The sequence below is a fragment of the Falco biarmicus genome, chromosome 15 (genome assembly GCF_023638135.1).
Source record: "Falco biarmicus isolate bFalBia1 chromosome 15, bFalBia1.pri, whole genome shotgun sequence".
Lineage (NCBI taxonomy): Eukaryota > Metazoa > Chordata > Aves > Falconiformes > Falconidae > Falco > Falco biarmicus.
Window position 1 is genome coordinate 23,518,034 of NC_079302.1, and position 27,901 is coordinate 23,545,934.

The window sequence follows — 27,901 nt, forward strand, 5'->3', positions numbered from 1 at the left end:
TGCTCTGCCCTTCTGGAGAGCTGAGATGCCCTTCGGAGTGTTTGATGACACAGGGCAGTGGGATCTCATTGCTGCTTAGGTCTGGCCCGAGCTTTGCGAGGGTTTTTGCTAAACCAGTGACGCCACTCCTTTCCTGCAGAAATTGAACTCATCCCATCAGAGATGTGGTCATGCAGGAGAGGCGTTGTGGTGTATCTGTTTGTTTCTCTGACAGATCTTTTAAGAGCCTCCAGGAGTCCTTTCTGGATGGTCACATCCTGAGGGGTGCTGTGGCACCACAGCAGTGACTTTGACTGGTAACACTACTCACCCTCTGTTCCCAGTGAGTGAGCTGACAGTCTCCATACTCCTTTCTCCACCAAGTACTGGTGTGAGAGCCTTGCCCATCCAGCTGCTGAGCCACAAAGGGAAAGAGGGACTTCCCAAGCAGTCATTCTGGATCTCAGCTTTTTCCTGGCTGAGAAAGGAGGAGCCGTCTTGCCAGAATGCGCATCCTGCAGGCAACCCATCACAGGTTGCTGGCTAAGGGGATGCGGTGTGCTCAGCTGGTCCCACAACGCACTCCCATCTCCAGGAGGACCAGGCTGATTTTGGACTAGAGTCGGAGTGGGTGTGGTACTGATGAGCCAGTATCTTTGTGGCGCCTCTGTAAGTGCTGTAATGACAGCTTTGGTGCAGGCTGGCCACCCAAAGGGGCAGGTGGACTGCTGAAGGCGGCATTGCCACTTATTCATTGTTGGTGGAACTGGCTGGCTTTATATTTGCCTTCACACCATCTGCTGCTTTGAAGGCTAAGCGCATCTCCAGGTCTGTTAGCTGGAGGATTCCAGGTTTTGCTGTCCCAGTCTTTCTGGGGATTGAAATGCAGAGCTGGTAGGCTAGCTGCAGTTCCTGTTGGTAAGTGTGGACAAATGCCACAGAGACATCCATTGCTTTGATGCTGTTACTACTTAGTTTTGCAGTTTTGGAAAGGAAATTTTTAATAAACATGGGTTTTTAACGTTACATAGAGTTGGCTAGCAGGTGTGTCTTTGGCTTCTGTGTATCTAGTGTATTGATCAACCAACGTGTGGCTCACAGGCAATTCACTAGGCCAGTCATGGAAGGTGGACTAATGCATTGCTTATTTTGTGGTAGATTTCAAAGGTTTCTCCAGGCTTATGATGGAAGTGTCAGAGAAACTGCCAGAAGCAAGGCAGCAGCAGTGAGAGCTATTACTAAAGTGAAGCAGTTGTGTGAGGCTGGGCAGTAAGGCAGGGAGACTTTTAACCTGGTTTTTAGCCAGATATTTTCCACTGTTGTTCTCATTATTATTGCTCTTCCAGCATAGTCAGGAGGTGGGAATGCTTGCCTAGACAAAATGTCCAGTGGTGCCTTTTGTCCTGTAGATATGCTATGAGTCAGAAGTGGAGTAAAGTACGATATAAACATTTTATATTAATATAAAGATGCTTTATACTAGTTGAACCAGAATATACCTGGCACATGTCCGGGTCTGCAAGTAAACCTGCATTCTCAGTATGGCACAGGAGCGGGATTGCATCATGCTCTGCATGTTGGTGGGCAAGATAGCCACAAGGCTGGATGTGAGAGCTGAAGGAAAGAGAAAAACCTCAAATGGTGAAGGAATGACCAGGTTGGGTGCTGAGCTCTGTGCAACATGGAACCAGAAAAAAACCAATCTCTTCCCCCAAGCTCCTCATCTGAAAAGAATTTGTGCTTGCAAGCTGTGAATAAGCAGCTTATAAATAGATGGAGGAGTGAATTCTCCTTTTGTTTGAAGAAGGCAGTATAGTTAGTCTCTGTACTTTGAGGGTGGAGTGGCTAGAGCCAAGAGCTAGTTTTGTGAGCTGGTTATTTTTAGTATGGCTTGGTGATCTGGTTGGAAGCTCAGGGTGGGGACCTGAGTTGAGCAGGGGCAATGGGCAGTGCAGAGCAGACTTCGGGAGCAACAGCTGCCAGGCTCCTGATGCTGGGCCTGACTCAATGACAGCAACAAAGACGGCGATCATATGGCTGACAGCCTCCACAGTGCTTGTCCCTGGCTTCCACACACAATGCTGAGGCACTAGGTCTGCTTGAAGCTGTGGTCAGTTAATGATGCAGTGAGTTATAGCTGTGTGGTGCTGTAGGAGCTCATGTTTGTGGGTCTTTAGGAAGACTCCTATCAGTAGCAACTCCTGGGATGCTCCAAGGCAGGCACGTGCCACTCTGCAAAGCGGTTTAGAGCTCCTTTTGGCAGAAGTAAACTCAGATAATGTACAGACTCTCAGGGGCTCCAGGAGGGCCTGCCTGGAGGACTGCACAAGCACTGTCTGAGGCTCTGTCTATCTGGGGTAGAAGCAGAGAGACTAAGCTGATCATCCAAAATGTGAGACAAGTTGGGGGTGAGGGTAGAGGGGAGACAGCTGTCTGGTGTGTAAGTCCCAGTCTGTGGAGACTGGGATGGCTGGCATTCTTGGTTTGGAAGGTGAAAGGTGTGCCCCTGCAAACTGACAGCCTCTGCCATACACTGGTGGTCACAGCCAGGCAACCTACATCGGGAAATCCTTCCTGGAGGTGTTACTGCCATCTGCCACCCCCTTTCTGCTTTAGAGGTGTGTTTGTTTCTGTCTGTGCTGTGGCCAGTTTGATGGTTGCTGCTCTATGTGTTTATACGTTTTCAAAATAATTCCGTGCTTGTGTAGTTCTCACTTTCCTGGTTTGCTGATCCAGGGTTTGCTCATCTTCCTGCCTCCCTGGGAGCTTGAGGAACCTCTCATGCTGCCACTTGCCATAGTGCACGTTCCTGACATGGTCCTCAAGAGGCACCTTTCATTGGTAGGTGTCCCATGCAGTTTTCCCCTGGGGACCTAATCCTAAAACCTTCACCTCTTGGGTAGGACAAGCTCTCAGTATACCTTGAAGTGAGAGGAAAAAACATACTTAGATCCTGGCCTCAAAGACATGTGTTCTGCCATGAGATGCCTGCGCGCTGCTGCTGGCAACACAGAAGAAGGTGACAGACACTAAAACCTTTGGCCCTTAGTGCACGGGTGGCAGCACCCTTCCATAGCCTTACTTGCCTGTGTTAGGTGGAGGGAGGAGCGCACGGCAACATTTCTATCCAAACACATACCGTGCTGCTTGGTATTCATTTTCATTACAGTCTAACCTGTTCCCTCTGTTTGTGTGGTGGTTTTAGCCTGGTAAAAAGCACTTATGCTTGCATTTAACAAACCTCATGGCTCTGCACATAAAGGAGCGTGGAGCCGTTGCCATTCTGAGTGTATGAAGGGCTGTATGGAGCCAGCTGTGGCATTTGCAGAGAGGTAAAAGATTGCAGAGTTCTGTCTAGGTAAGTTTTCATTGTTCTTTTAGGCTTTTCATGAAATTATCCCCCTCAGCTCCCTTTCTGCTGTTTATTTTCTGCTGTCTTATGTCCTAAATCTTCCTGGGTTCAGTGGGAATTTACCCAGAAGACTCTGGTTTTGCTTGTTCTTGTTTGCAATGTCTGTCGTGCCAACAGGGTATTAGGTAATTAATGACACACAGTGTGTTTTATCTGTTTAAAAATATTATGGAAAAAAATTGCAAAAATTTTCCAGCATAGGATGTTAACTGAACTGCCTGAAGTTCCTGGCTCAGCCCAGACCATCCCACAAGCGCTGTTTTTGATACGGCTAAGTTTGGGTAGATGTTTCTGTTGCTGGGGTAGTTAATAGCACAGTCACTGCTATTATATGTATCATAAACACTGGGAGTGTGCAAAAGGAGGACCTATCAGGGAAATAGGTATGTGGCTTTAAGTGACAGTGGGTATATATTTGAGCAGAACATCTTGAAGCCCTGGTGGTCCTAACTCCAGGAATGGAGCTGTTAATACTAGTGCAGTTGACCTAGATAACAAGTGTAAACATAAACAGGTTAGTGTACATGGGACGAGGTTTGGAGGTAGAAGCTGTTTACAGCTGGTAGAAGACCACAACTTGATGCTTGGTGTTCCCAGAACAGTGTTTCCACATCCTATCTCAGGCTCCACTGCAGGATGAGCTCTCCCCATAAGCATGCTACTTATTGGTTTGGGATTTCTTACAGTATTTTTTTTTCCAGTCAGTTTTATGAATCTTTCTGGGATTTAAAATCAACCAGAGTCTGAATGCAGTTTTATTGTAACTGAATGCAAGCCAGGCTGGGGAAAGAATCAAAGGTCATGGTTTGGGACTGCACTTGGACACTTCTTTAACTGTATGCATCTATCCCTTTGCTTTTAAAGGGACTTCAGAGTATGTTTCTGCTAAAAACATGTTTAAATGAGCCGTGCTCCAGAAGAGAATTCTCTCAGCAGTTATGGTCTGCGGTGTGTTGTATTAATTGGATGAGTTCCTCCCAGTGCAGGTGCTTGTCAGGTGGCCTGGTAAGGAGGGAGTCGGTCGGGTCTGTGGTCTCAGCTGGATCCACTGTTCACATCATGAATGGCTGGAATCCCACAGGCAATCCCAAACCTGGTGTTTGCCTTCTGTGCCTTTCTAAGGACACTTCAGGGTTCTAAAAACTGTACCCAGTTCTTTAAATACTTTTATTAGGTAATTAAAATCACTGTGGCACTTCATGTGCTGCAGAGAATAATTACAGTTTATTTAGCAATATCTGCATTAGCTTCATCATGGCCAGTTTGAATCTTAACCTCAGCTGCCTGTGAAGTTTTCAGCCTGGAGAGCAGGAGCGTGCATTTGAGGTTGACCACCTTTTTGGGGATCATTGCAAATACGGCAGTTATATAGGTTGCTACCAAAATGCATTAACGACTGAGAATGGCTCTAATGCATTGCTCTTCCTGTGAAACAGCTCTTGGGCACGCAAGACTTCCCTTGCAAAGTAGGAAAGATTTCTTCCCAAAGCATTGTTCAGGATGTTTAAACGATTTGTAGCCAAGGTATCAGCATAGATGATCTGGGCAACGTCCTTGGACTAAACCATCCTTTAAATCTCCCGGCTGCCAGAACCTATTAATTTTCTGCCGAATCCTGTAGAGACATCCACAAGGGCAGTTTGGCACCAGAAGTGGAAGACTAGATGAGGCCAATGTGGCAACATCTGACTGTGTTTCTTCTAGGTTACAGAATGATCAGGGATATCTGACTTTACAGGGCAAGTTAGCTGTGATATTCTTGCCTAAAAATCATCAAGTACGCCAGCAAAAGTCAGTTATGTGTTGTGTTTCTTCCATTCGTGAATTCTTGCCATTTAAAATTAATCAAGGTTAGTCAGAGGATGAGCTCTGAATTTAGCCCTCGCTTTAGATCTGTTATTCTTGCTGTTGGTTAGAGCAGTTTTTCAAGGGGCAGGCAGTAAGCTGCAGAATGGTGATGGTTCTGCTGCCTCCTTCCCTGCGCCTTTCTATTTGTGTCTCACTGGCAGCGGCAGGCATGGCTCATGCAGCACCTGCTTTTGCAAGCCTGCTGGATGCCTCTTCTGTGGCCATCAATTTTCAAAAATAAATCAGGTATTTTGCTTTGAAAACTAAAGTGTAACTCTCCAAGACTAGCTTTTTTTGAAGGATGGACTCAGACAGAAATGGTCTCTCTAAATTATAGGTTTAAAATTACCCTAGCATTATACAACAGCTTGGCGCTTCTCCAGAAAACTGAAGACGTTTGGAACCTTTTCCATTGAAATGATAATTGCCCAATGAAAACAGGATTTGGGGAAACATAAACTGACATCAAGCTACTCCTTGTTACTATAAATTATATTGACTCTGCAGTATTGCAAAATTACTTTGAATGATTTGACCATGGAAGAATGTAGTGAAAGACTTATTACCACACTCACCTGCGCAGGGAAATTGCAATGCATCCGAACAGATCTAAGCTTAGACAAGACTTTCCACTGACTTCAAACAACTCTACTTTTCTTCCTCACAGTTGCGCAGGCCACTATTAAAATATCTTTAAGGTGCTTAAAAACCAGGTGTTTCCCTTTGTGTGACAGGATGGAAGTCACTTTTTCTTCTTCAACCAATTTTTCACTATTTTGTTTAGTCCAAGCTGCCTTGAAGCCAGTGAATGACAGGGATGAAAAAGTCTGACTCTGAAAAAGAAATAGGTGTTTATGCAAGGTATCATTTACCCATGAAACTCCTGTTGCAGGATATTGCTGAGTTTACTGGCATACTAGAAATGATTGAGGAAGAATTTTTAAAGATGTGGATCAGCAAATGGATGGGTAAATAGGTAAACAGACATACAGAGATTTGGGAGAACATGCTTAATGCCCAATCAGTACCTTCTGTGAGCACTGGAAGTGCCGAAGTGAACTGCAAAAACAAACTTTCCCATGGACTGTGAGCGATGTCTTTGTTTGGCTCACTTTGCCCATCTACTTTATGCTACAGGGTTGGAAAGGCTTATATTTTCCTCTGTGTAAGAGAGTAAAAGATGGATGTTAGGGATAGAGCCCGTCAGGCTGGTAAAAGTGAACTGTCAGAAGCTGACAACGTGTGAATGGAGTTACCTTGGAGATGCAACGGAAGACCAGCAACTAGACGTTGAGGTTTTAATGAATGCCTGCCAAGCGAGGCAGAACATGTGAAATCAGCATGGCCAGACCCTGAAACAAAGAGCTGAGGTGCTGGGATGCTGGAGGAACTCAGCAGAGGAGGAGGAGGAGGAGGGATGGTGGTAAGGCCACACCTGAAGTCCCTGTGGGGCTCTGAGCCCAGAGGAGCTGTTTGGAAACATTTTTCCTGGGTGGCTTGTGTGTAGTCACTCAGCAAACCATTGGCAGGACCAAGAGAAGAGGCAGCCTTGGGCTGTGCCCTGATAAGTCTATCAACAGCCTGCGCAGGCATTCACAGAAAATAAAATTACTTAAATGACAAGAGTAAGGGATTTTAAATAATTATATATATGCTAAACAGCCCCACTTACAGATAAAAAATAACTAATTTCCAGCCCTTTTACCTTAAATGAATTCTCTGTCCAGTCCCTGCTCATAGTATAAACTCTCAAATGCATCCTAGACTGACTCTAGTTTGAGCTGCCTATGGATCAGTAAGGTATTCCATGTGTGCATTCAGTAACAGGACATCACTTTTGGTACCCTTGAATCAGGGGAGATGGAGGGAAGGTAGCTGAGTATATGTAGATGTGTGTAGCTGCTGCATTTGCCAACACCTGGATCACATCTGATGGTGCTGAGGGCTCGGTTCTAAACTGGTAGCTTGCTTTTTCCCTGCCACTCTGCTGCACATGCAAGGAAGTCTTGGTCTTACTGAGATCTTTGGAGTCTGGCTCTTTATTAATATTTCCAATAATATGGCATAAATCCGTCTATGGAAAAACGTGTGTGGGGCCAGAAGAGCGCTGTCTGGGGTGGATTATTTTTTCAGTCCTTCAGCTCAGCAGCAGGCAGCTCACCCAAGCTCATTTTCTTCTCCTGAAGCGGGCTCCTCAGGGCTCAGGGGCTGGACTGGCAGTATTTTATTACTGCGTTTTTGAACCTGACTTTCCCTGGAGTGGTTTGCTGGTCATAAGTGTGCTCCAAGAGACTGGTCTTGTCCACAATGCCTATGAATTCGCCTCTGTACACAGTAGGCTTGTGATAGGCTTATTTCTGTTTCTGAAAAAATATTTGCATTTGTTTTGTAATCACCTCCTGTCCCTCTACCTTGAGGGTGATTTTTCCCACAGTTGCAGTGCTGTCTTCAGGAAAACCAGTGTTTTGTGACTGGGAAATGTGCTGCCTGCTGTGTATGAATCTGTAGCATTTAGAGCCTTGCAGCCCAAGTTATGACTGACTCCTGTCAAGGAAAACTAGTCAAAATTTGAGACAGCTGGGGTCCTGTTTCCTCCATCAGGCATGGAGAGGAGTGGAGTGGGACTCCCTGGCTTCCTGCCCCTGTATCAGGCCACACTCTGCGCTAGGTCAGCTAACGTAAGACCTGGAACTCTTGTTTCAAGTTTCTATGCCATGAGGTTACCAACTTGGAATATCTTGTTAAGCACTGAAACCACGTATGCTTTCTTTATCTTGGGCTTGGGTGGATGTATGGGCTCCCGTTACAGACAAGTGGGTCAATCTAGCTTGTTGAAAAGCGCCATCGGAGAAGTAGGATCAACACCAAAGTGATTTCCATGGAAGCTCAGAGAAAAGTTAGAAAAATATTTTGCCTTACGAGAGCATAACCGCAAATGTGTGCATGTAACAGCCTGTAATGTCTAAAGTTATAAGTGCTTGCTTGTCTGTGCCGGTGGGAGGAAGAGCATTTGCTGTGTTGCTGTGCTTTCCTGAGTGGATGAGAGCATTAAATTAAATTCCCCAGCAAGGACTTCAGAACCACGGGAGTAAGACCGAAGGGTGTCTACCTGTCTGGCCATCGGTACGGTGGTGCTTTATTCAGAAACTAGGACCTGACAGATACACTCTGCTGCACAAAACCTAACAGCATTAATGTTGTTACCAAATATAACTTTCAGCGATCTTCTGAACTGTTTCTCATTAGCTGTCCTAGCTGTGTCACTGCAGCTGATGGGAACTGGCCTTCAAGAACCTGCTTTGTAAACACACTTTTCAGAGCTCGGCTTGGACAGTGGTTATGGCTCTGCCGCTGGAAGCCTCCTGGGTTGGATCTGGGTCTGTCCCTGGGAAAGGATTACAAAACAGGAGGCTCATATCATCACTGTTTGTTTACAGTGGTTTTGGGAAACGCAGGAGCGGCATTACAGCTAGGATCTTTCCATGGAAGCTTGCAGATTCTCTGTAGAGAACCTGTCTCCTCTGCACTGCGGTAGCACTGATCTTAGTCCAGAAACAATTCGGGTATTTTTGGCTGAACTTTGGAGAAGTTCATTTGGTCTAATGGCATTTTGAAGAGGAAAAACAAAAGATTCTAAGAGCCTGAGGTTTGAGAAGTTGGCTGTTGTACACTGGGTGGAATTCTGAATGGAAAAATCCTGTGGATTTCTGCTATGCAAGAGCTAGTTGTCCAGACCCATTGCACTACCTCATGTCAGTTAAGTACTACCTAAGAACTGTGGGGTGGTTGCCACTAAATGCTCATATTCAGCTGCATTTCCTATGTTCAAGGTTGCCTGCAACCCAAGACATAAATAATCTGTATGCTGAATTGATTGTATTAATTTACATTTACAAAGCTTTAAGAGTTTTAGCTATCTATTTCATAAGTGCTTTTGATAATTTTAATAATATGATAAAAAAAGCCATGCTGTCATAAGCCAGAAGGTTGTAAGACAATTGCAAAATGAAAGCTGGTTTAGGGTGAGTATGGGAGATGGTCAGGTGGCTGAACACGCCAGCGCAGAGCACAGCCCAAGGAGGCTGTATTTTGTTGTAGGTGTCTGTTGAGTCCATATATAGTAAGAGGAGGGAAAATATAATTTATAAAGAAATATAAGAAAGAAAGAATAAGCTTGAATGCTGTTCTGTCTCTTGAATCCTGGGACAATTCACCCGAGCCTGTGTTGCACACATCTGACAGGAACTTGCTAACATTCATCATCTTGCCTAGACCCTGGCAAGGGGTCCAGCAGATCCAAAGGCACTGGGCTCCAGCCTGAGCCCCTCCATTCCTGCCTCTACATGAGGATGTTGACTTCTGCTGTGGCCGGGCTGGCAGGGAGAGTGCTGCCTGGTGTTGCCTGTTGGGCTTTGGTCGGCGCAACTGCCTGTGGAAGACGGGGAGCTCTGTCTATGAATCTTTCCAGTACGACATCATAAAATTGAATTTCTCTTGGTGCTGGAGTGCTGGACACTTTGCATTTTTGTTTGGCTGATAGAAATCCTAAGAGTGAGTGGAGCATCAGGTGCTTTATGTTGTTGTCACTCAGGAGAAATATGCTTCTGAGTCGTTGCTTATTTACTTATTTAAATTTAATTCAAATGGTGTTTTAGACACTGAGACTGCCTGACCCTGTGTTTTGTGAAAGCCCATTGAGGCAATAATCTGTATTTATGAAAAGCCGAGTATCCTGTCTGAAAGTGTGACAAGGACAGTAAATTTTGCAAGGAGCCTGGCTGGGAGGAGATGCTCTTGTCCTTCCTGCCAGGTTGTCTGCATTGGGATCAGAGTGGTGAGTCACAGGAATGTGCAGGGACCAGCATTATTCTCCTTTCTGCTTCTGTTCTCCGTAAGGAGATGGCTGTTATGGGAGGGAGGACGACTGAAGTGCTGCTGTTAGCCAGGTCACGTTTGCATGAAGTGCTGGGGGAAGGACCTAATGCAAAACCCCTGACCAGACTTGTGTCCCCTTCCAGAGACGCACTTGATGCTGCCAGTGTGCTTTATAATCGAGTTGATGAGGGCGTTCACCGGCTGGTGATGCTGTCAAACAAACGCATTCAGGAACTGGAACTGGTGATGGAGTTCGAGAAAGTGGAAGAGTGTTTTAAGGAGGTAAGGCCTGTCGGTTCCAGTGACTACCTGCTGCCACCCTCTGACCGTGCGTCCCGCAGCAGGTACTGGGCCTGTTGGTCTCCTGTGTGATGGTGTAGAGTGAAGCCTGTAGGTCCTTAAAAAGAACAACTGAACATAAGAATTTGACATATTTTTTTTCTCCAGATGTGAGATTTTTTTTTTCAGATGTGCTGAGAACCAAGGTACTGTTTTGACTTGTATCTCCTGATGCCAGGTGAAAGTCTCCTGGCTGCTCTTTAGGTGTGGGTCAGTCAAATGCCATAACAATCTGTGATGTTTTTCCATACTTGAAGACCACACTGTAGTGGCTCATCGGTAAGCTGTACACTTGGAGGCGGGATGTCTTTTTATGTTGTTGAGCAAAAATACCCTCCCAGCAAGACTATTGAGGAGCCCTTCTTCATGCTCCACCTTGAGAAGCAGCAGAGTGATGACAAGCTGGTGATGAGTCTGTGTGTCCCCTCTGGGCTGTAGGTCCTGCAGGGTTTGCCTACATCCTGCTATGGAGTGAGCCATGCACTGCAACCCCCACGCGAGCTGCCCATCCCTGCTGTGCACTGTGTTGTTTAGATTCCTGTGCAGTACTCGGGTCTCTGCTATCTGATAAGCCCCAGGCACACTCCTTCCCCTCTGGGTGCAGCCCCAGGCACACTCCTTTTGCCTCTGGGTGCAGCCCTGCACACAGGCTCGAGGCAAGGGAGCAGCCTCCTGTCCTTAGCCCAAAAGCCATGCTCAGCCCTCCCCACCTCTCTGCACTTCTGTGGGAGCTGAAGCTTCCCTTCACAGGGTGCTGATTGAAACTCTTCACAGCTGTGGAATGATTGAAGAAAACAGGCACTGGCTTTCAAAAAGACCTTTGCAACCTATAGCTGTGTAGGTAGAGGACCTTAAAAACTCATAAAGTAGCTCAGGCTGCCCGAGTGTCCCTTGAGGTCTGATCAGTTCTTTCAGTGTTACAGATGCCTAAGCCTGAACTCAACCTCGAGATTACGGAGTCGCATAGTCTCTGTTGCTGCAGCTTGTCAACAGTGAGAAGTTTTATTTATCACTTACTACCCTGTGTCTGTGAAGGGTTGTGTGCTCTTTGGAGCTCACCTTAGGAACCTGTGTCCTTAAAGATCAGTACTAGGACCAGTTTCGCCATTGCTCTTCTAGGATTCTGGGCTATTCTCCTCTGGAGAGAACTGAATTTGCAAAGGAGGCTGTAGCCTGCCTGATGTTTTCACAGGCCAAAGTGGATCCAAGAGTTTTAATGACTTCCCATTTGGAGGTAGACGCTCAGGCGCCATGTACTATGTGTTCAGGACAAGAAGTGTGATGCAAGAACCTAGAAAAACTGCCTTAAACACACAGGTTCCTAATACCAAACAGAAATGAAAAAATGCACAAAGGCAGGCTCTGCAGCCTGCCCCTGCTTTAAGCTGAACTCTCTTTTGATAGAATTAAGCAAAGCTAACTGCTCCTAGCTTACTTTGCTTGCAGATCACCAGTGATGGCAGCAGCTGCTCCTGCTTTTAAGCCTGCCTAGGAGCTCTAGGCAGCAGCTGCAGTAAGGGTCCCATTCTGGGAGCCCACCCCCATCTTCTCGTGGGCTTGGTCTGTGGGCACAGACCCTCTCTCAGTTCACAGGACTAGGAGTTTGTCCTTGACTGTGGGGCTGAGTTGAGATATGGATTTAGATAATACAGGAAAACAGGATGCATGGGAATTAAGAAACATTTAGCCTGTCCCTTCCCTGAGGTGCAGCTATGCCTGAAGCATTGCAGACCAGTTTACTGATGAGTTTTTAAAACCCACTGTTGATGGAGATGCTGTGTTACCCTGCCCGGCCTCCTGTGTCTGCTTTGCTTTTAGGACGCTTTTGTTAGTCTTCTATCCATGTTTGAGGATATGGACTTATAACTGCAGCAGTGGCTGGGCGCTGCTGAGGAACCTGCAGTTACTGCATAGCTTTGCAGTGAGCTGCTTTCAGAAAACCAGTAGGTGTGAGTCCTAGAGAACCATGAAACATTGCAGAAGGGGGAGAATCTGTCAGTACGTTCATACTGATGTAGTTCATGTCCTGCCAGTCAGAAGAGGGAAGTGATGTAGGAAATCTGGCTGCGGGGAGATTTTATCCCACTTGGGGGTAACAATAATAAGAACATAAGGCCAGCCTGCAGGTTGCAGAGCTCGCATTAGGTCATGGCTCACCCGAAACAGAGCCCAAGCAGCTACTTGCTGTGTTTATGCCTAAGGCTATTGAGCAATAGCAGAGCTTTGCAATTACTCAGTAACTTGAAGTGGAAAGGCTCCTAGCAGGAGGCTCAGGCTGAAATGCTAGGATGGGGGGAGAAGTGTACATGCACATTCTTTCCAGTAATGAAATGACCAGTTAAGAGAGCAGTTCCTTGCTCTTTCCACATGAAGGCCTGCCCTGGTGAGTAGCACAGGGTGACTAATAGTGGAGCTTCTCCCTTTTCTCCTAGGTCAGCGGTTGGATTGAGAATGTTGGCAGAAAACGGCTAAAGGAAACAATCAACCTGGATGATTCTCTGGAGATGCTGCTTCAAGCACAAAAGCAGTTCAGGGAGTTTGATCTTGTTGCCAGTGTAAGTGTTGTCTGATTGGAAAAATGTGTTCCCCAGGGTCTGATTTGGTAGCGTATGTGCCTTGTACATGCTCAGCCAAACCCATGATGCTAAGATGGCATTGGTAGAGGGTTCATCACCAAGGTGTGTGTCATTCCTTAGCACTGTTTAGCCTCCCTGCTCTCTTGTAGACAAAGCCACCAGCTCAGCACATTAGTAGATGGTATTTGCCAGTCTTCAGGAAAATAACTACTGTGATAGAAGATGGATTTTTTTTGGTTACTCCCTTGATGTGCTTGTGACGCTGCCTCTGATCTTAATTGACCGGTGGCCTTGCTGCATAGGCCTTTACAAGCTGCCATATAGGCCTTTACAAGCAGCTGTGTGGCTAACATAAATCATAAAAGAGGTCAGGGTTCTCTAGAATTATTCTGTAAACAAGTACACCCCTGCTCCTGTGATTTGAACCTTAAGAAACAGTCTAATTAGCCCTAGCTATTAATGACCTTGAAGACTTATCTACTGTCCGTGTCAGGTCTCTATCCTCAAACGCAATCCCATTTTGCTTTCAGGAATATTGCAGAAGAGGGCAGGAAGCACTAAAGAAGATGGATCGATGGGAAGACTTTCCGTCTGTGGATGTGCATTCTTACAGGGGAAAGCTGCAGAGCTACAAAGATCAGTTGGAGGAGTTCTGCACTCAACTGGATGAAAACAGGCACCGAATCTGTGAGACGGTCAGGCTGTACGAATTCTTTGACAAGGTAAGACAAGGCGTCTTCTGCACAGAGGACGGAGTAAAAAGCCTGCTTGGACTCAATCCAGAACTTGCTTGTTTATGAAAGGTGTGAAACAGTGTGTGTGCACTGACAGGGAGCTGGACCTATGACCTGTCAAAGCTCCGTCATGCTCATATGTCTGCAGTGATTTTTTTCAAGTCAGTATGTGGAAGAAAGGATGGATGTGTATTCAATAAAATGTCTGCATGTGTTAAGAACAGAGGTCTTCCTGTCTCAGCTGTAGCTTTAGGGCCCCTCTCATGGCCACAGCAGACAGGATTATGGTGGTGCTGGCTCTGACAATAAGGGCCAAGAGATTGGTTGCTTGTCTTGGTCACCATGCCAGGGTAGGCTACCTGCCTTGTGTTCGTGCTGTGTCCTTACACGCTGGTAAATTCAGCCTGTTGACACATCAGGAGTAGCACCCTGTGATTCAGCCCTAAATATAGCCCAGCTTCTCTCTCGTGGAGGCCTGTGTCAGGAAACGGAGCACCAGAACGGGGTGCTGGGAAGTGTGGCTGAGCAAACGAGGGGACTGGGTTGGCCCAGGCATCTGGAAAGCAGGAGGAGGGGATGTGTGTGGTGACTGTGCTGAGTGCCTGGCCTTCTCACCTGTTTGATTTAATGCAGATGCGCCCATTCAGCAGACCTGCAGTTGGATTTCGTGTCCTTTAATTTCTAAAGTTGCAGATGAATAAACAGTAGGATTTTCTAAGTGCATTTTAAAATACAGCTTTGGCAAGCACTGAAGGCCAGGGAGCCTGTACTCCATTTATTCCACACTTGTACAAACATTAGGTATTGAGGTTCTCAAATTCCAGAAAGAATAGACACTAAAAGTTAAGCTGTACCAGATGTAGGTGGCACTTAGCTGCTGTCTCTGAGCTGCCTTGGCAGCCAGAAGTGCTCAGAGGAGGGGGAAAGAAATTCAGTTAACATGAAAACATCGAGAAGCATCCTGTGCGAGGGAGGAAAGTAGAGAAAGCAGCCCAGAACATTGCTGTCAGGACATGTACGGATTGCGTTTGTTTGGTGATGCTCTGCAGGTCTGCTCTAGATCATCTGTACAGTTTCTTGTGAGGGTGCAGAACACTCTTGCTATGGGAATATGTAATTTACTTTTTCCTCCCTGCAGTGGAGAGAAAAGTGCCTCTCATGCTGTAAGAGAATGGCAAGAACCTGTGCTCTGCTCACTCGCTGAGCACAGACATTCAGGGCCTGCTCTGGTCCCTGAACACCCCTTGCCGTCATGGGGGGTACTCGGAAGGATCCTGCTAAGGATGGCTTTTGTCATTGTTCTTCTGATAAACTGGGCCACGTAAAGGTGCCAGCCCTGCTCGGCATATTGGCAGTTCCATGGCCAAGCCAAACGTTGGTCCTGTATGAACCCACCCCGCCCAGCCTGGAAATCTCTGGAGCACCAGACCTGGACTGTAGCACACGATGGCTGATCCATTCTCTGTTCAGGCATGGAAACCACATCACGGTGGCAGCTCTTGGGCTGCCAGGATAGTTGGTGATACGTGTTCTTCCACAGTTTCAAAGCTTTTCAAAGCCTGGGCCGTTCTTAGAGGCTCAAGTGTTATACAGACCCCAACAATGGCCCATTTCTTTTCTTAGGGCATCATAGCACCACTCATACAGCTTCTTTTTGGTGGATGACAACTGGGGATGCAGTCCTTGGCAGCAACAGCATCATCCCTCTTGGTTATGCCTTTCATGATGCACAGCCCCAGTGAAAACTGAACGATAGCAGCACAGTGTGTCTGCACACCGCTTTGGTGTGGAGGAGAGGTATCTCGCTTAGTGAGGGAGGAGGATTCTGATCTCACTGGTTTCAGAACTATAAACAATGCCAGTGTTGTAAATATAGCATGTGTGTATTCTGAGCTGATGGCCAACTGAAACCAGGGGTTGGGGGTTGGGAATACATCCTGCAGCTGTAGGATGAGTGCAGAAATTGCTGCGCAGCATGAAAGTTCTTTCAGTGCTGGTTATTTTGATCTTGATCTCCAGAATACTTTCTGCCTTCCCAAAGCAAAGTCAGTGGTGTAGTCTGGGAGGTGGGGGGAAAGCAGAAGATGTTATCTAAACTGATTTCTCTCTTCTGATGCTGACCTTCTCTTCTGCTTTGACCTTCCTGCAGTGATCTTGTCAGTGTCAGCCTAACCCTATTCTCTCTCCCCTAATATCTGAGGGGGATAACAACAGCAGAAGTCTGCACTAAGCAATGTCCTTGATTTTTCCTTCTTGTAAAGAGCCTGTGGCATGCCAGACCCCAGGATTTAGGGAAGAAGCCTGAAGATGCATAAGCAATGTACACTGCAGTAATGAGCTGGCAAGCTCAGATCTCTCCAGACATCTCAGCGTGTGCCAAGGGGAGTGGAGCACCCACCACGGGGATCATGTTATTCATCCCTCATGTACTTTGTTGCCTACTAGGAATGGGAGGCTCTGCTTGCTGGACTTTCTTGTGGTGGGGCAGTGTTTCATAGGGTGCTGCCTGTGGCTGCTGGACAGGCCATGGGACAGGACAGCACAACCCCATATGGTCCATCAGGAGGCTGTACCGTGTTTTTTCACTGCCTGACAGCTCCTGATGGCCTGTCAGAACTCCCTGCGGTGAGGCAGGCTGAGCTGGGCCAGACCACATGGAGCTTGCGCATGGGCTGGCAGGGTTCCCTCCCCAAGGCCATGTCCAATGCCAAGCTGGATGTTTCCATTTGTCCCCACTTCCTTTGTGGCAGGAGCTCTTGGTGCCTGACGGGAGCTGGATGACGGCTGGGCTGAGGCCGGCGGAGTGGTGTAGGAAGCTGCCTTCCCCATCTCTGACTGTGGACGGAGGATTGTTTTCCAGTACCACAAACTCAGTGCGGGCATACTCGGGGACCTGCCATCTTCCTGTGGCATCAGGCCTGCTCTGGCTGCTGTCCCTTGCTTACTCAGTTCCAAGACTGTTGGGATCTGGCACCACACAGTGCGTTGGGGGAGAACTGGGAAGCTGACCAAGCAGGGGTGTGTATGTTGTACCAAAAGCACTAATGTCTGCTTTTTTCTGGGGTGCTTGAAAGGGCATCCCCCAGTACCCTTCTCTCCCGCTGCCTGTCCTGGCTTCCCGGTAACACTGCCATAGGCACACCATCAGTGCCAGGAGGAGTTAAGAGCAAGTCTCCCTCTCCTTGCTCACCTTGTTAGCCTTCACATTTTTTCCTTTTTCAGCCTTTCTTTGGGTGAAATTATTTCCCAGGTCGCTCTTATATCCCAGGTCTTTGCATGCTTTTGACTTTACCATAAGCAAAGTGCCCAGCTGCCTGGACCACAGGCTTGAAACGGCCATGTGAGGGCTGTGCCCCCTGTCAGGACCGCACCTACCTAACTCGCAGCGGCATGTCTAATGCACTGGAGCACACAGCGCAGTATCTGCCAGCCCTGGGGTGACCACCAGTCCTACAGAAAGCAGTAGTGAAGGTGTGTGATACTTGCTGGCAAAAGTCACTCTGGAAGAAAGCAGTGACCCAACCAGAAAGGGCAGAGTCCCATCGCACCGGCTCAGCGTCTGCACACCCTGCAGCCATGCGGTGGTGTGGGGCCCGGAGCCTGCAGCTGAGCTGCCTGTATCATTACAGGAGGGCCTGAGGCAGCTCCAGGGGCTTTTTCCTGCTTGTCAGGATGTTGTGCAAAATGCTGCCTCTTTTGGTGCTTGGGAAAAGTATGGGCATTGCTCTGCCCTGGCCTTAGGAGCCTCGCACAGCTTGGGCCCTTACTTTGCATTTGCTTTCCGAGAGAGGCTCTTGAGTCCTGCTGCTCAGGATTCGTGGGTTGAGAAATGGTAGTGTTTCCGCTGTTGGGATTTCTTTGGGCTCTGCTCCGTGAGCTGTTCTTTCAGTGGTATTCTGTCAGCCACCCTTGGATCCCTTCCCTCAAAGGACCCCTGGCTATCAGCCTGTGCCGATTCTGGTTCCTCAGTAGTGATCTCCAGCCATCCCTGGCTTCTTTCTGCTGCTTACGAGCTCAGAGCTCTACTTGGAGCAGGCGGATTGTTGGCCCAAGCCCTCTCCATCTGCGGTGACATCCTCGAGGAGCAAGGACCGGGCTACCTGCGCTCATACGTGCATCTGCCCCCACACGGGTTCTCCACTCTCCTCCTCCGCTGGCTCTCCTCCTCCGCTGGCTCTCCTCCTCAGACACTTCGTTCTTTGTGGCTTAGAAAACAAAGCCTTTGGCAAGTGAAGGAGGTGCCTGCCCTTCCTGGGGGAGGGCCAGCTGGCCTGCATTTGATTATGGCAGTGCTTCCTCATCCCTCCCCATTGTCCTTGCTGCTGTAGGAATGCCAGCCTTTTTTCATTCCATCCTGTGAACAAGTGTTGCTGCTTCTGGGGCCCACAGAGGGGTTGGGGCCCTTCTGCCCACCCCTCCTGCCCCGCTGGCAGGAGAGCCTCTGTGCATCTCCATGCACCTTCCCTCCGAGTCGCATACACCCCATCCTAACGCCGACAGCAGACAGACACTGCAAAAACCCTCCTGGAAGTACCAAGTGCCCGGCGCCCCAGCTGACGTGTGAGTTGTATTGAGATTGTTTAAAACAATGTAGAGAAGGCTTTTCACGCGGTTGCTTGTGCGCGTCTGTATGCATCCAGCATGAATCAGAGTGCTTTGTGTGCATCTTTTGTGCACTCACACAGAGCCCTGCGGGCTGTGTGCATCTTTGCATGGTCCCTCTGAATCCCAGGGTTGTGCTGTTTGTCCCTCAGTCTCTTTATTAGAGGTTATTGCATGATCGTTTCAGTGGGCATAATTTAACTGCAGCTAGAAAGTTGTTGCTGGGACTGCATGCCTCCAAACCAGCTGGATGTGTGCACGGGGCAGGTGGTACCCTTTGAGCTGCCTGGACTGCTGTTACAGGTTGTGGACAGCACAAGAGGAGGCTGCTGGCCTCAACTGCTCCAGGGTTTGCTGGGCTCCTGTCCCCTGAGTGACTGAGACCTGCTGGCACTGCATTCCCAGCTTCGAGAGATGGATCTGATCTTAGATGTGACAGCAGAAATCCAGGGCATGATAAATTAGCTGACTTCCGCAGATGTTGTTACTTCTCACTTCTCCCCAAAAGATTCAGAACAGCAACCTGCTGATGGCTCATTTTCTGCTGTGCTTCCTTTCTGACCATGTATGGATATAATGTTGCAGATGATGGTTTTGGGGGGGGGAATCAAGCTCCCTTTAGGTGATAAATTATTGGTGTTTCTTTTTGCTTAGGCTTTGATGAGGAAAAGGAGGGTTGTGAATGCTGGTCTGTGGGAAGCTGGAAAGGATCCTGGTGGCTGTGACCTGAAAGTGTGTTGTGTTGTTTTGTTTTGTTATTGCAGACTGTTTGGCACAGTTTGAGAATTTTGCTGAAAGGGTGTTGTTATGATTCCCCACTTGGGGAATGTACTTGGAGGAGAAGTGGAGAGTAGAAAAAGAGGCATTTGATATGTCCTTACTGTAGCACACTTGGTATGAACAGAGATGCAGGTGCCATGCTGCTTGTCTCTTGCTAGCAGTCATGCTCAGGTCAGAACACGGCTTTGCCCCCTAGCACCTCTGAGCAAATGAGGTTTTTGCTGTGACTTAAAATAAAGTCTCTGGGAGAGGCTTAATACATGCTGTTCTCTCTTCACCTCTGTGTAGAGATTGGCTTTGTTTTTGGGGCTGGGCTGCACAACATTCCCACATAACAGCTTTCATCTGGTGCAAGTTCTCAAGGTGATGAAGGAAGATCTGAGTAGCACAACGGAGAGGAATACATGCTGTGACTTCCTGATGCTGTAGGGGAAGGCACTGTTTGTCTGGCTTTAGCACTGACAGCAGCTGTCTGATCTCTCTCTCTTCCCTCTCTCCTTCTTCAGTTACACTTGTGAAGTCATGCCCCTAGACAGACATCTAGTCTGATTTGCGCTCCCATTTCAGGGGTGTTCTTTTGCATGTGCAGCCTGAAGCAGTTGGGGGACTGAGCCTCGAGGCTGGAAAATTGATCCTCTGGCAGAGTTCATGCAAGGTTAATGCATGCAATCTCTCCCTTCTCTTTCCCGACAGGTTTTTGCTGGAGAAGCCTTCTTGCAAGGTTAATAAGCTTGTAATGTTTACGTTCCCATCAAAAGGTACTCATGTATCAGAAAGTTTCTGCTTTGCCTCAGAGTTTGAGATAGCCCTCTTGCACAAACAAGAAGTCCTGAACATTTAAATGTGAACTGCTACAGCTCTCCCTTATTCTTCTGTCTTGCAAAATTAGTGATTTGGAAACTGTTCTGTTTTATGAATTCTCCAGTAATTCACTGCTAGATCTGCTGGTGCCCAGTCTATTTTCTTCTGTGTTTCATCAGTGAATTTATTGCCAAATTGGCATCACAGCAGTGCCCCAGGTCCCACACGCAAGCTCTGTGACAGTAGGCGAATGCTAAATGGTAGGTAGCATTCGCGCTTGGTACTCCTTTCTAGTTGCACAACACAGGTGTTAGATTGGTGCATAAATTTGTCCGTCAGTATTACAGGGCAGCAGTAAATTAATTAGGGGTTTTCATGTGCTCAATCCAAGCACAATTTGCAGTTGAAGGTGAGGTCTTCTTGGGTTGAGATGCTTTTGGGCATCTGCCCAACACCTTGGGCTCTGCTTTAGCACAGTATGAGGTCTGTGTGATGTATTTGTGGCACGTGTGAGGTGGGGGCGAAGCCTTCATCTGCCTGGTGTCTTTCTGCCTCCTACTGTGCTGGCCACATTCTCCTCCTTGCTGGAGGGCACAGCAGAAAGAAGAGTCTGGGGGAGGCAGCCAGCGAATAGCATCTTTTGAGTAGGCTGATCACCCTTCAGCTGCCTTCCCAGATCACAGGAGTGCCAACATGTTCTGCCACCACTGTGTATGCAGTGGGGCAATGCTAGATGTGCTGAAAGCATCTTCTGTATTCATGTGTGGCTGCCACAGCACTTCTGTGTAAATATTCCTCGGTGTCCTTGGCTGCCTGTGAGCATAAATTGACAGTGGTCTGGGGGTCTGGAGCTCCCTCTGACTTGGGTGGGATTCAATCTGCTGGATGGTGACACTGGTAGCCGGTTGGTAATGGCAGAGAAGGAGCATTTCCTCCCAGCAGGTTTAGGGATTTCCCAGCTTGTGTTGCAGCTGTGCTGTAAAGGGAGCGCATTGCACTTGGTGTCAGATGTGATGCAAGCAGAGGGCTTTCCTCAGCTGACCCTAGCCCTGTGCATGTGTGCAAAATGTGGTCTTTGGGTGGGTTTTTTTCCACTCTGATCTTGGGTTAGGAGCTGTGCAGGGTGACAGATTTTCTGAATGTTCATGTGCTGGCATCCATCTGGATGCTCCGATCCTCCTGGAGGCTGGAATTCCCTTTAGTCACAGGAGTTAAATAGATCTGTTCAAGCAATCTGGACATGAAGCTCCCCTCAGTGTACAGATGGGGCTGAGGCTCACAATGGCTCCATCTGCATATCAAAAGCTGTGGACATATGGACAGGGCTCTCCCAAGCACCCGCTGCCTCTGACCAGGCTCCTTTGGCTGCTCCACAGGGGCTTCATCCTCCAAGCACATCTTAGCATGCTCTTAAACCAGGGAGCTGTTTCTGGCTTTGTCAGCCACCCCGAGGAAAGGCGGCCCAACAGATGTGCTGGGTGTCTGGGCTCAGTTTCAGCTCCACGTCTCCCAAGGCACAAGTGGCCGAACAGCACTGTGCAGAGAGGTCCCAGCCCATCACTGAATAATTAAGCAGTTTGGCTCAGCCTGTCACAAGTGAGATGTGAATTGAAGACCACAGAGAAAGCATCCACTTCCCCATGCAGGCCCAAGGGTGTACTGGAGGTGTCACAATCCCCTCCTGACCATGGAGGACCTCATTAAAAGGGAGCCAGTGCAGAGCAGACAGGGGACACCACAGTCCATTCTGTCCTCACTGGCCTGCGGTATACTATTACGGAGTGATATTTGTGCAGTGTAATGACGTGGCTGTCGGGACAGATGTAAAAAAGCGAAGCATGCAAAAATCCTCTGGAGGTGACATTAGTGTCTGTACAGAGCGATTTGTTGCTGTTGTGCAAGTTGCTGCATATCAAGTGACTGACGTATCTCACATCTCTGTGTGGCTTGATCTTGAATTTGGCTGGAACGTGAGGCTCTTGGCTCTCTGCTTCACTAAAAGAAGCCTGAAAACATGCTACCCTTTTCCTCCTCCTCCTCCTCCTCTAGGCAGTGGTCGTACATGCACAAATGCATATGCTCACTCCTTCATGCCTTCTGCTTTCTTACCCATCAGTGAGTTGCACTCAACATGTGTAACTTCTTTCAAGTCAATCTTCAAGATGGTTTCATAACTCTGTAGCGACTGATGTAGGCTGTAGCCAAATGAAGGACCAGCCACCAGATTCCAGTTGTTTAGGAGCAGCCAGGGAGAAGAAAGTGGCCGAAGGAGTTTTCAGCGTGCAGTGTGGGTCTGTAACCGGTGAAGCATCAGAAAGGAGGGAGGATAATACCGAGGCACTGAAACAGCATCTGCCCTTATTCTGGTAAGAAGGAGTTGTGAGCAGAATTTCACTGACAGAGAAGCTTTGCTATGGGTGCATGAAGCTGCTGAAACAATGGGCAGTGCCTCAGATGTGGGGAGGCTGGTATCCAGCAAAGGCAAACATAAAGTTTCTGATTTTACTGAGAGCAAACCCAGACCCCGGTCCTCTGGCTTGGGAGCTTTAAATGTTGAGAAAATTCCCTTGGTGGGACACAAAAATAGGGGGAGAAAAATCAGTGCAGACGCTACCTGAGGATGGAAAGTCCCTCATGGCTGTGGAGCAAAAAGGAAAAATGGAGTGAAAACTGCATGTCGTTGGCTGTTGGGAGGTTTTCTGCAGCTGCAGAGCAGTAGAAGCTGTGGGGAGGGCAAATCTCAGACGCTTGCTGCCCAGCTTCCTAGGCAGTCATTTTATACATATATACATGTATAAATACATATATGTTCATCATATAGACATATATGTGTGTCTGTATATAGATATATAGAGAAACTGGCATAGGCTGCTCTGTAGAAGCTCGGAATTGTACTTAAACAGGGGTTATTGCAGTTGGTTGTGATTCAGCGGCTGAGTCAGCCTGTCCCTCACACAGCTGCCCCAGGTGTTGCCTGGCGGCTGCGGCACTGAGAGAAGGGCAAGCGCGCGTCCTGCACATCAAGCGCGCGTCCTGCACGCCAGCTCCAGCACGAGCCACGTTTGCCCTTTGGGTCCTCATGCTGTCGTCAAGAGAGCAGAAATCATGTGCAATCCTATTTTATCCAATTATATTCCTCTGTAATTAAGACTCTCCTGGACTTGTCAAGCCTGGCTGCCCAGAGGGGAATCAAAGGGATTTTTGAGCTCTGTTCACGTTCACCCAGAGTGCTGCTGCAAAAGGATTTCCAAGTGCGTTGCTCTAACAAGCACCCTTTGGTGCTCGGGCTGTGGCGTGCCGAGACTAACCCTGCGCAGTGTTGCTTCCCTGAACTCTCGTTCTTTCCTGCCCAGCTGTGGGTATCTAGTTGTTCTCCTTTCTTATGCCTAAATCCAAGGAGTTTGCACTTCGCACTTGTCTCTCATCCTTTTGCCCTCCCACAGTGTTTGTACAGCATCTGGCACTTGGTAACAGGCAGAAATGCAAATACAGGGCTTAAAGTTTGTTTTCCTTAGCAGCTAGGTTTAGGCAAACTGGTGATTTTTAGTGGTCTCTCCTCGCTTGGAGAGAGGAGGGGAAGCACCAGCTACACAGCAACTCAGAAATGGTTTAGGTTTTTATGTCGAGGGTGAGTCCTTTCCTCGGTGTTCAAAGCTCAGCTTTCACCAGCTAAAACCCACGTAGAACACAGTTTTGATTAGTTTTGTTTCTGCTGCTAATGAATCCCAGGCAGGGCTTCAAATGCAATTTGGAAAAGTTGAATGCTGCAGGGTGGGGAAGAGAGGGAACCTCTGCGTAGAGAGATTACTTCTTTGTGGCTTTGCTGAAATGCCTGTGCTCTGCAGTTACATGGTTTCTTGTACGCCCCAGCGTAGCTGCCTGTTTGTAGAGCTGCAAATCTTGCTAGAAGTGAGCAGGAGCTTTGGCTTTTGGAGATGTGGAAAAAGCATTGCAAAGTCTAGGAGGCATTGTTTTCTCCAAAGCTCTTGTGTGTCGAGTGGTGGCTTGCTTTGAATTTTGCTTGAATTTGGGGTCAGTTGGGATGTTTTCTCTCCCTGTTTTTTTGCAGTGTGAAAGAAAGGGGATCTGGCCTGTGCCCAGTCAGGGTGTTCTCTGCACACTTCAGTAGTTCTCATGTGAAGTGCAGCCCCTTCCCCCTCCGCCTTGTCTCTGGTTACCAGGACTCCTCAATCTGGTATTTAGTCTAGCAGCGTTTGCTTGTGAATAGCTGGAGCTGAGGTGATGCACTGAAGCAGTGGTCCTGCCTCAGTCTGGCCATAGGGGATGGTAATGTACAGCACAGAGCTGGGTGCAGCCAGGAGATGGACCCCCTGTGTACAGATGGGAAGGTAGGATGAGGTTTATTTTTTAATGGATTCTTTTAACCCGACTTGTCAGGGGGACATCTGCAGGTCCTGAACTCTTGCTCTTTCCCTGACCCTTCCTTCATGGGCGCTATTAGTAGCGGTTGGTGGGAGCCTGAGGAAAGCCCAAAGCAGGTCCAAGTGAGTGGTGAGCCTTTCTGCTGTAACTACTTGGTCTCTGAGTTAGCAGAGAAACAGGCTTGTCACTGTTTGCCAGTTGGCAGCTCTTGTGACGTTAAGGTTTTAGCCTGGTTAATTTTCCTTTCAATATATTTTGATGTAAAATGGTTTAACTGTGGTCTTTTTGAACTGTTAGCATATGAGGCAGCCTCCGGCCACAGGTCCCTGCTAACGGTGTGTGTGCAGCAGCCTGTGATAAGGGAGACATCAGTATTGTGAGCAGGAGTTGGTTCTCAAAGTGGCTTAAAGCCGTATTGGACTTAAGAGGGAATAAGCCCAAATGAGCACCTGTAGTAAAAGGAGCACACCTGGGAGCAGGCGTTGTCACGCAGGAGAGCAGTGTTTACTTCGGTCGTGTCTTCTGGTGAGGGCCCTGTCACTCTGCCCTTGTGCTATGAGTGCTGTGACTGGTGTCTCAGCTCTGCAGGGTTGATTGCCAAGACCTGGGGCAGCCAGCAGAGCAGGGTAGCTGGAGTCAGTGCCTACGTGGCATCGTGTATAGTCGCCATTGGGAAGCACATGGCTCAGTTCACAGCAGTACCGGTGATGCACTGACCTTTTCTGGCTGCACCGTTTCTGTCTCCTTTGCTGCAAGCCAACCTCATCTTGCTCTCCAAACTCACAGGTGAAGTTTAGGGCACCTAGAGTGGACATAGTGGTGGTGAGAGGTCTTGTTAAATGGGGAGTTGTACAGTTGTTTCTTACCACAAAGACCTGCAATTAGTTGTCTCTCACTAACAAACAGCAGGGTGGAACAGCTCACATGCAGGAGCTGCACGCAGGCTAGATCAGGGCTTGTTTGATTACATTGGTTCCTTTTTCTCTGTCCATGGCAACAGTTCCAGCTCTTGTGCTGCTTCCCTCTCTCTGTGTGGTGGAAAGCAGGGGAGTGAGTGGGCTTGCAGTCCTGGGACATCGCCACAGAAGGATGGGGACTTGGTCTCTTTCGTTGCAGTGCTTCAGTCATCATACCCACAGCTGTAGTGCATCCCTGCCTGTATTGTTGCTCCCATTGGGATCAGTCTTGGCTTTTCATCACCCCAGCCCAGCTCCCTTGTGCAGTCACTTCAAATTCAGAAGGAAACCTCGCAGCTGAGTTAGTCACCCACCTAGATGCATTTTTCTTCTGCAGAAAGTTGGGGAGTTTGTGATCCACTTACTCTCTGCCTATTCAGACACCCAGTTTCCTATTTGACAAGAGAAATACAGTTACAATCATTGTCTCCCCACAGAAAGAAGAGGTTTGGACAAAGGTAGGCACCCTTAAAATTGCCCCTTCTGGCATCTGTCTGCAGGTGCACAGTGTCTGTCTCCTGCCTTGGCCACCACAAAGGTGTCTTAGAGATCACTGGACCTTGGCCATCAGAGGAATCTGGTGGGTTTGTGGTAGGTTTGGGTTGGGGAGGTGTAATATCTGAGAGGTGGCTCAGGTGAGGATCTGGGACCCTCTGAAAGCTTTCTGTGCAGTGCTAGCAAGGTACCCTGAGCCAGGGTTGAGCAGCTTATCCTGGCCTGTATTTGCAGATGGCACTTCAGTGATGCCAAAGACAACAGACTCCAGGAGCTTCTGTCCCTGGTGCGCTGCAGGTCTTGCCCACGGTGAAATGAGCAGGGGCCAACACAGGGTATTGGGTTTGAGCGCTGCACTGTGCTCCAGTGAAGTCCCTGGCTCTTCCTTACGGCACAGCAGGTCCCTGAGAGCCCCTGCCTCCCCCCGGCAGCCTGGCAGGACCAACCTGTTGCTGACTCCCTCACGCAGCTGCTGGATAGGTCAGCTCTGTGTATGCAGGAAGCAGGTTTGTCTTTAATCCTGTAATTGAGAGTTTAAGTAGCAACTTGTCTGTAAAGATCAAAAGCTAAGGTGCAGGCTCCCTCCTGCCTGGTTCCAGATGTGGTTGGCAAGATTCAGCTTCGTCTCACACAGGTGCCTCCTCTTAGACATGAGCAGCTCTTGCAGCTCTGCAGAGAGGCTGTAGGGCTGCCTGCTCACCCGGAGCCCTGTGGCTGGAGGGAAGTGTCCTGGCTTGGCTGAGTGTGATTTGTGACCTTACTGGGACACAGATGACGGCAGTAACCCTGCCTTCATGAGGGTGTTCCCTCCTGGGTGCCTGGGCACACTTGGTCCCTGCAGGGGGCTGCCATTGCGTGTGTTAAAAGGGGCAGTTGAAGCGGATGGTGTGACTGGAGAAAGCCTTGGTGGCCACTTAGCATGGTGCCAAGCAAGCTGGGGGGTGTGGAGGGCTGCCCCCATTGTGCAGGGAACAAGGCTGAGCTATTCGCTGGCCTGCGACAGGCACTGGGTATAGAAGAAATGCCACCGAGATTGAGAGTCGTTTCTGTGCAGCCCTCAGAGTCCTCGCCAAGAGCAGACAGATACCATATGAAGATGAGAGGTGGCGGGGCTGCCTCCCCGTGTGGTTTGCAGCCCTGATTCCTTCTGACTGCGGCCCCACGCAGATCTGCAGAGCTTCCTAGAAAGAAAAGAAGCCTCTTTTCTCACTCTCCCATCTGTGCATGGAAGTGAGGTCCCCAGCCTCGGAGGAGGCCTTCACAGGGCTTCTGCCTTCCTGACTGGGTGCTGTAAAGGCTAGGCTGGCCTGCTGGCTGTGCCTCTCTGCACATGGCTCTCAGCACGCTCTTTCAGAGCCCCGTGTGCCTTTTGAGCTCAACTTTTCCCCTTGGTGATCGAAAGGGAGCCAGCATGCAGCCTTCAGTAGGATCACCCATTGATCTCCACAGCGAGAGACGTGAGACATGCCCTTAGTCCACATTGATGGCCAGCCCTTGCTGCGGACAGAGCTGGAGGGGGCTGGTGTCGGTTTGCCTACAGCTGGGGGTAGCAGCTCAAAGAGCCACAGCAAAACAGGCCGTCCGTCACTGCCGTGCGGGTCTGCTGGGCTCCGCTGCACTCAGCATTTCACCTCGCCCTGATGTACTTCTGCCTCCCAGGAATAACAGACCCTCTGCGTCATGGCTAAATGCAGGTTCTCACCAGGGTCTGGCGTATCCTTGGCCTCCGCACGCCCCTCCCAGCCCCCTGCAGCAGGCAAGTCTAGGGCATAAAGCTTGGCTCAAGAGAGAGGCGGGCCAGGGGCCTGTTGCTGCGCTGGGCAGGGTAACGGGAGGAGAGGGGGCTGCTGCTCGCTTGATTGTCCTGTGCTGTGGCTGCATGGGACTGTTTGAGAAGCATTTTCCCTGAGCAGCTGCTGGTGTTTCTGAAGCAGCTCCTTGCTCTGCATGAGTAATGCGACTGGCGGCACGCACGGCGTGCAGCTGCAGCTCAGGAGAGTGATGTGAACGGCCGTGGGAGCTCCTGTGGAATCTGTCCCTGGAGTGACGCCGCAAAATCCGCAGGCTGCCCCTCACGTGCTGCCATTCAGCTCTCCTACAGACAGTGGCACTTGGTTGTCA

General features: G+C 48.8%; 1 protein-coding gene across 4 annotated transcripts in view; it reads left to right on the forward strand.

The window, feature by feature from the left end:
• Nucleotides 1–27,901, forward strand: part of PLEKHG4 (pleckstrin homology and RhoGEF domain containing G4) — an 89,558-nt gene that overhangs the window by 48,475 nt on the left and 13,182 nt on the right. For all 4 annotated transcript variants that reach the window (XR_008825730.1, XM_056360990.1, XM_056360991.1 and 1 more), the window contains exons 11-13: nucleotides 10,258–10,396; nucleotides 12,886–13,008; nucleotides 13,560–13,751. Coding sequence is in view for 3 of the 4 variants with exons in the window: in XM_056360990.1 (XP_056216965.1) it covers nucleotides 10,258–10,396; nucleotides 12,886–13,008; nucleotides 13,560–13,751 (454 nt within the window). In the remaining variant the exon portion in view is untranslated. The remainder of the gene's footprint in view (nucleotides 1–10,257; nucleotides 10,397–12,885; nucleotides 13,009–13,559; nucleotides 13,752–27,901) is intronic.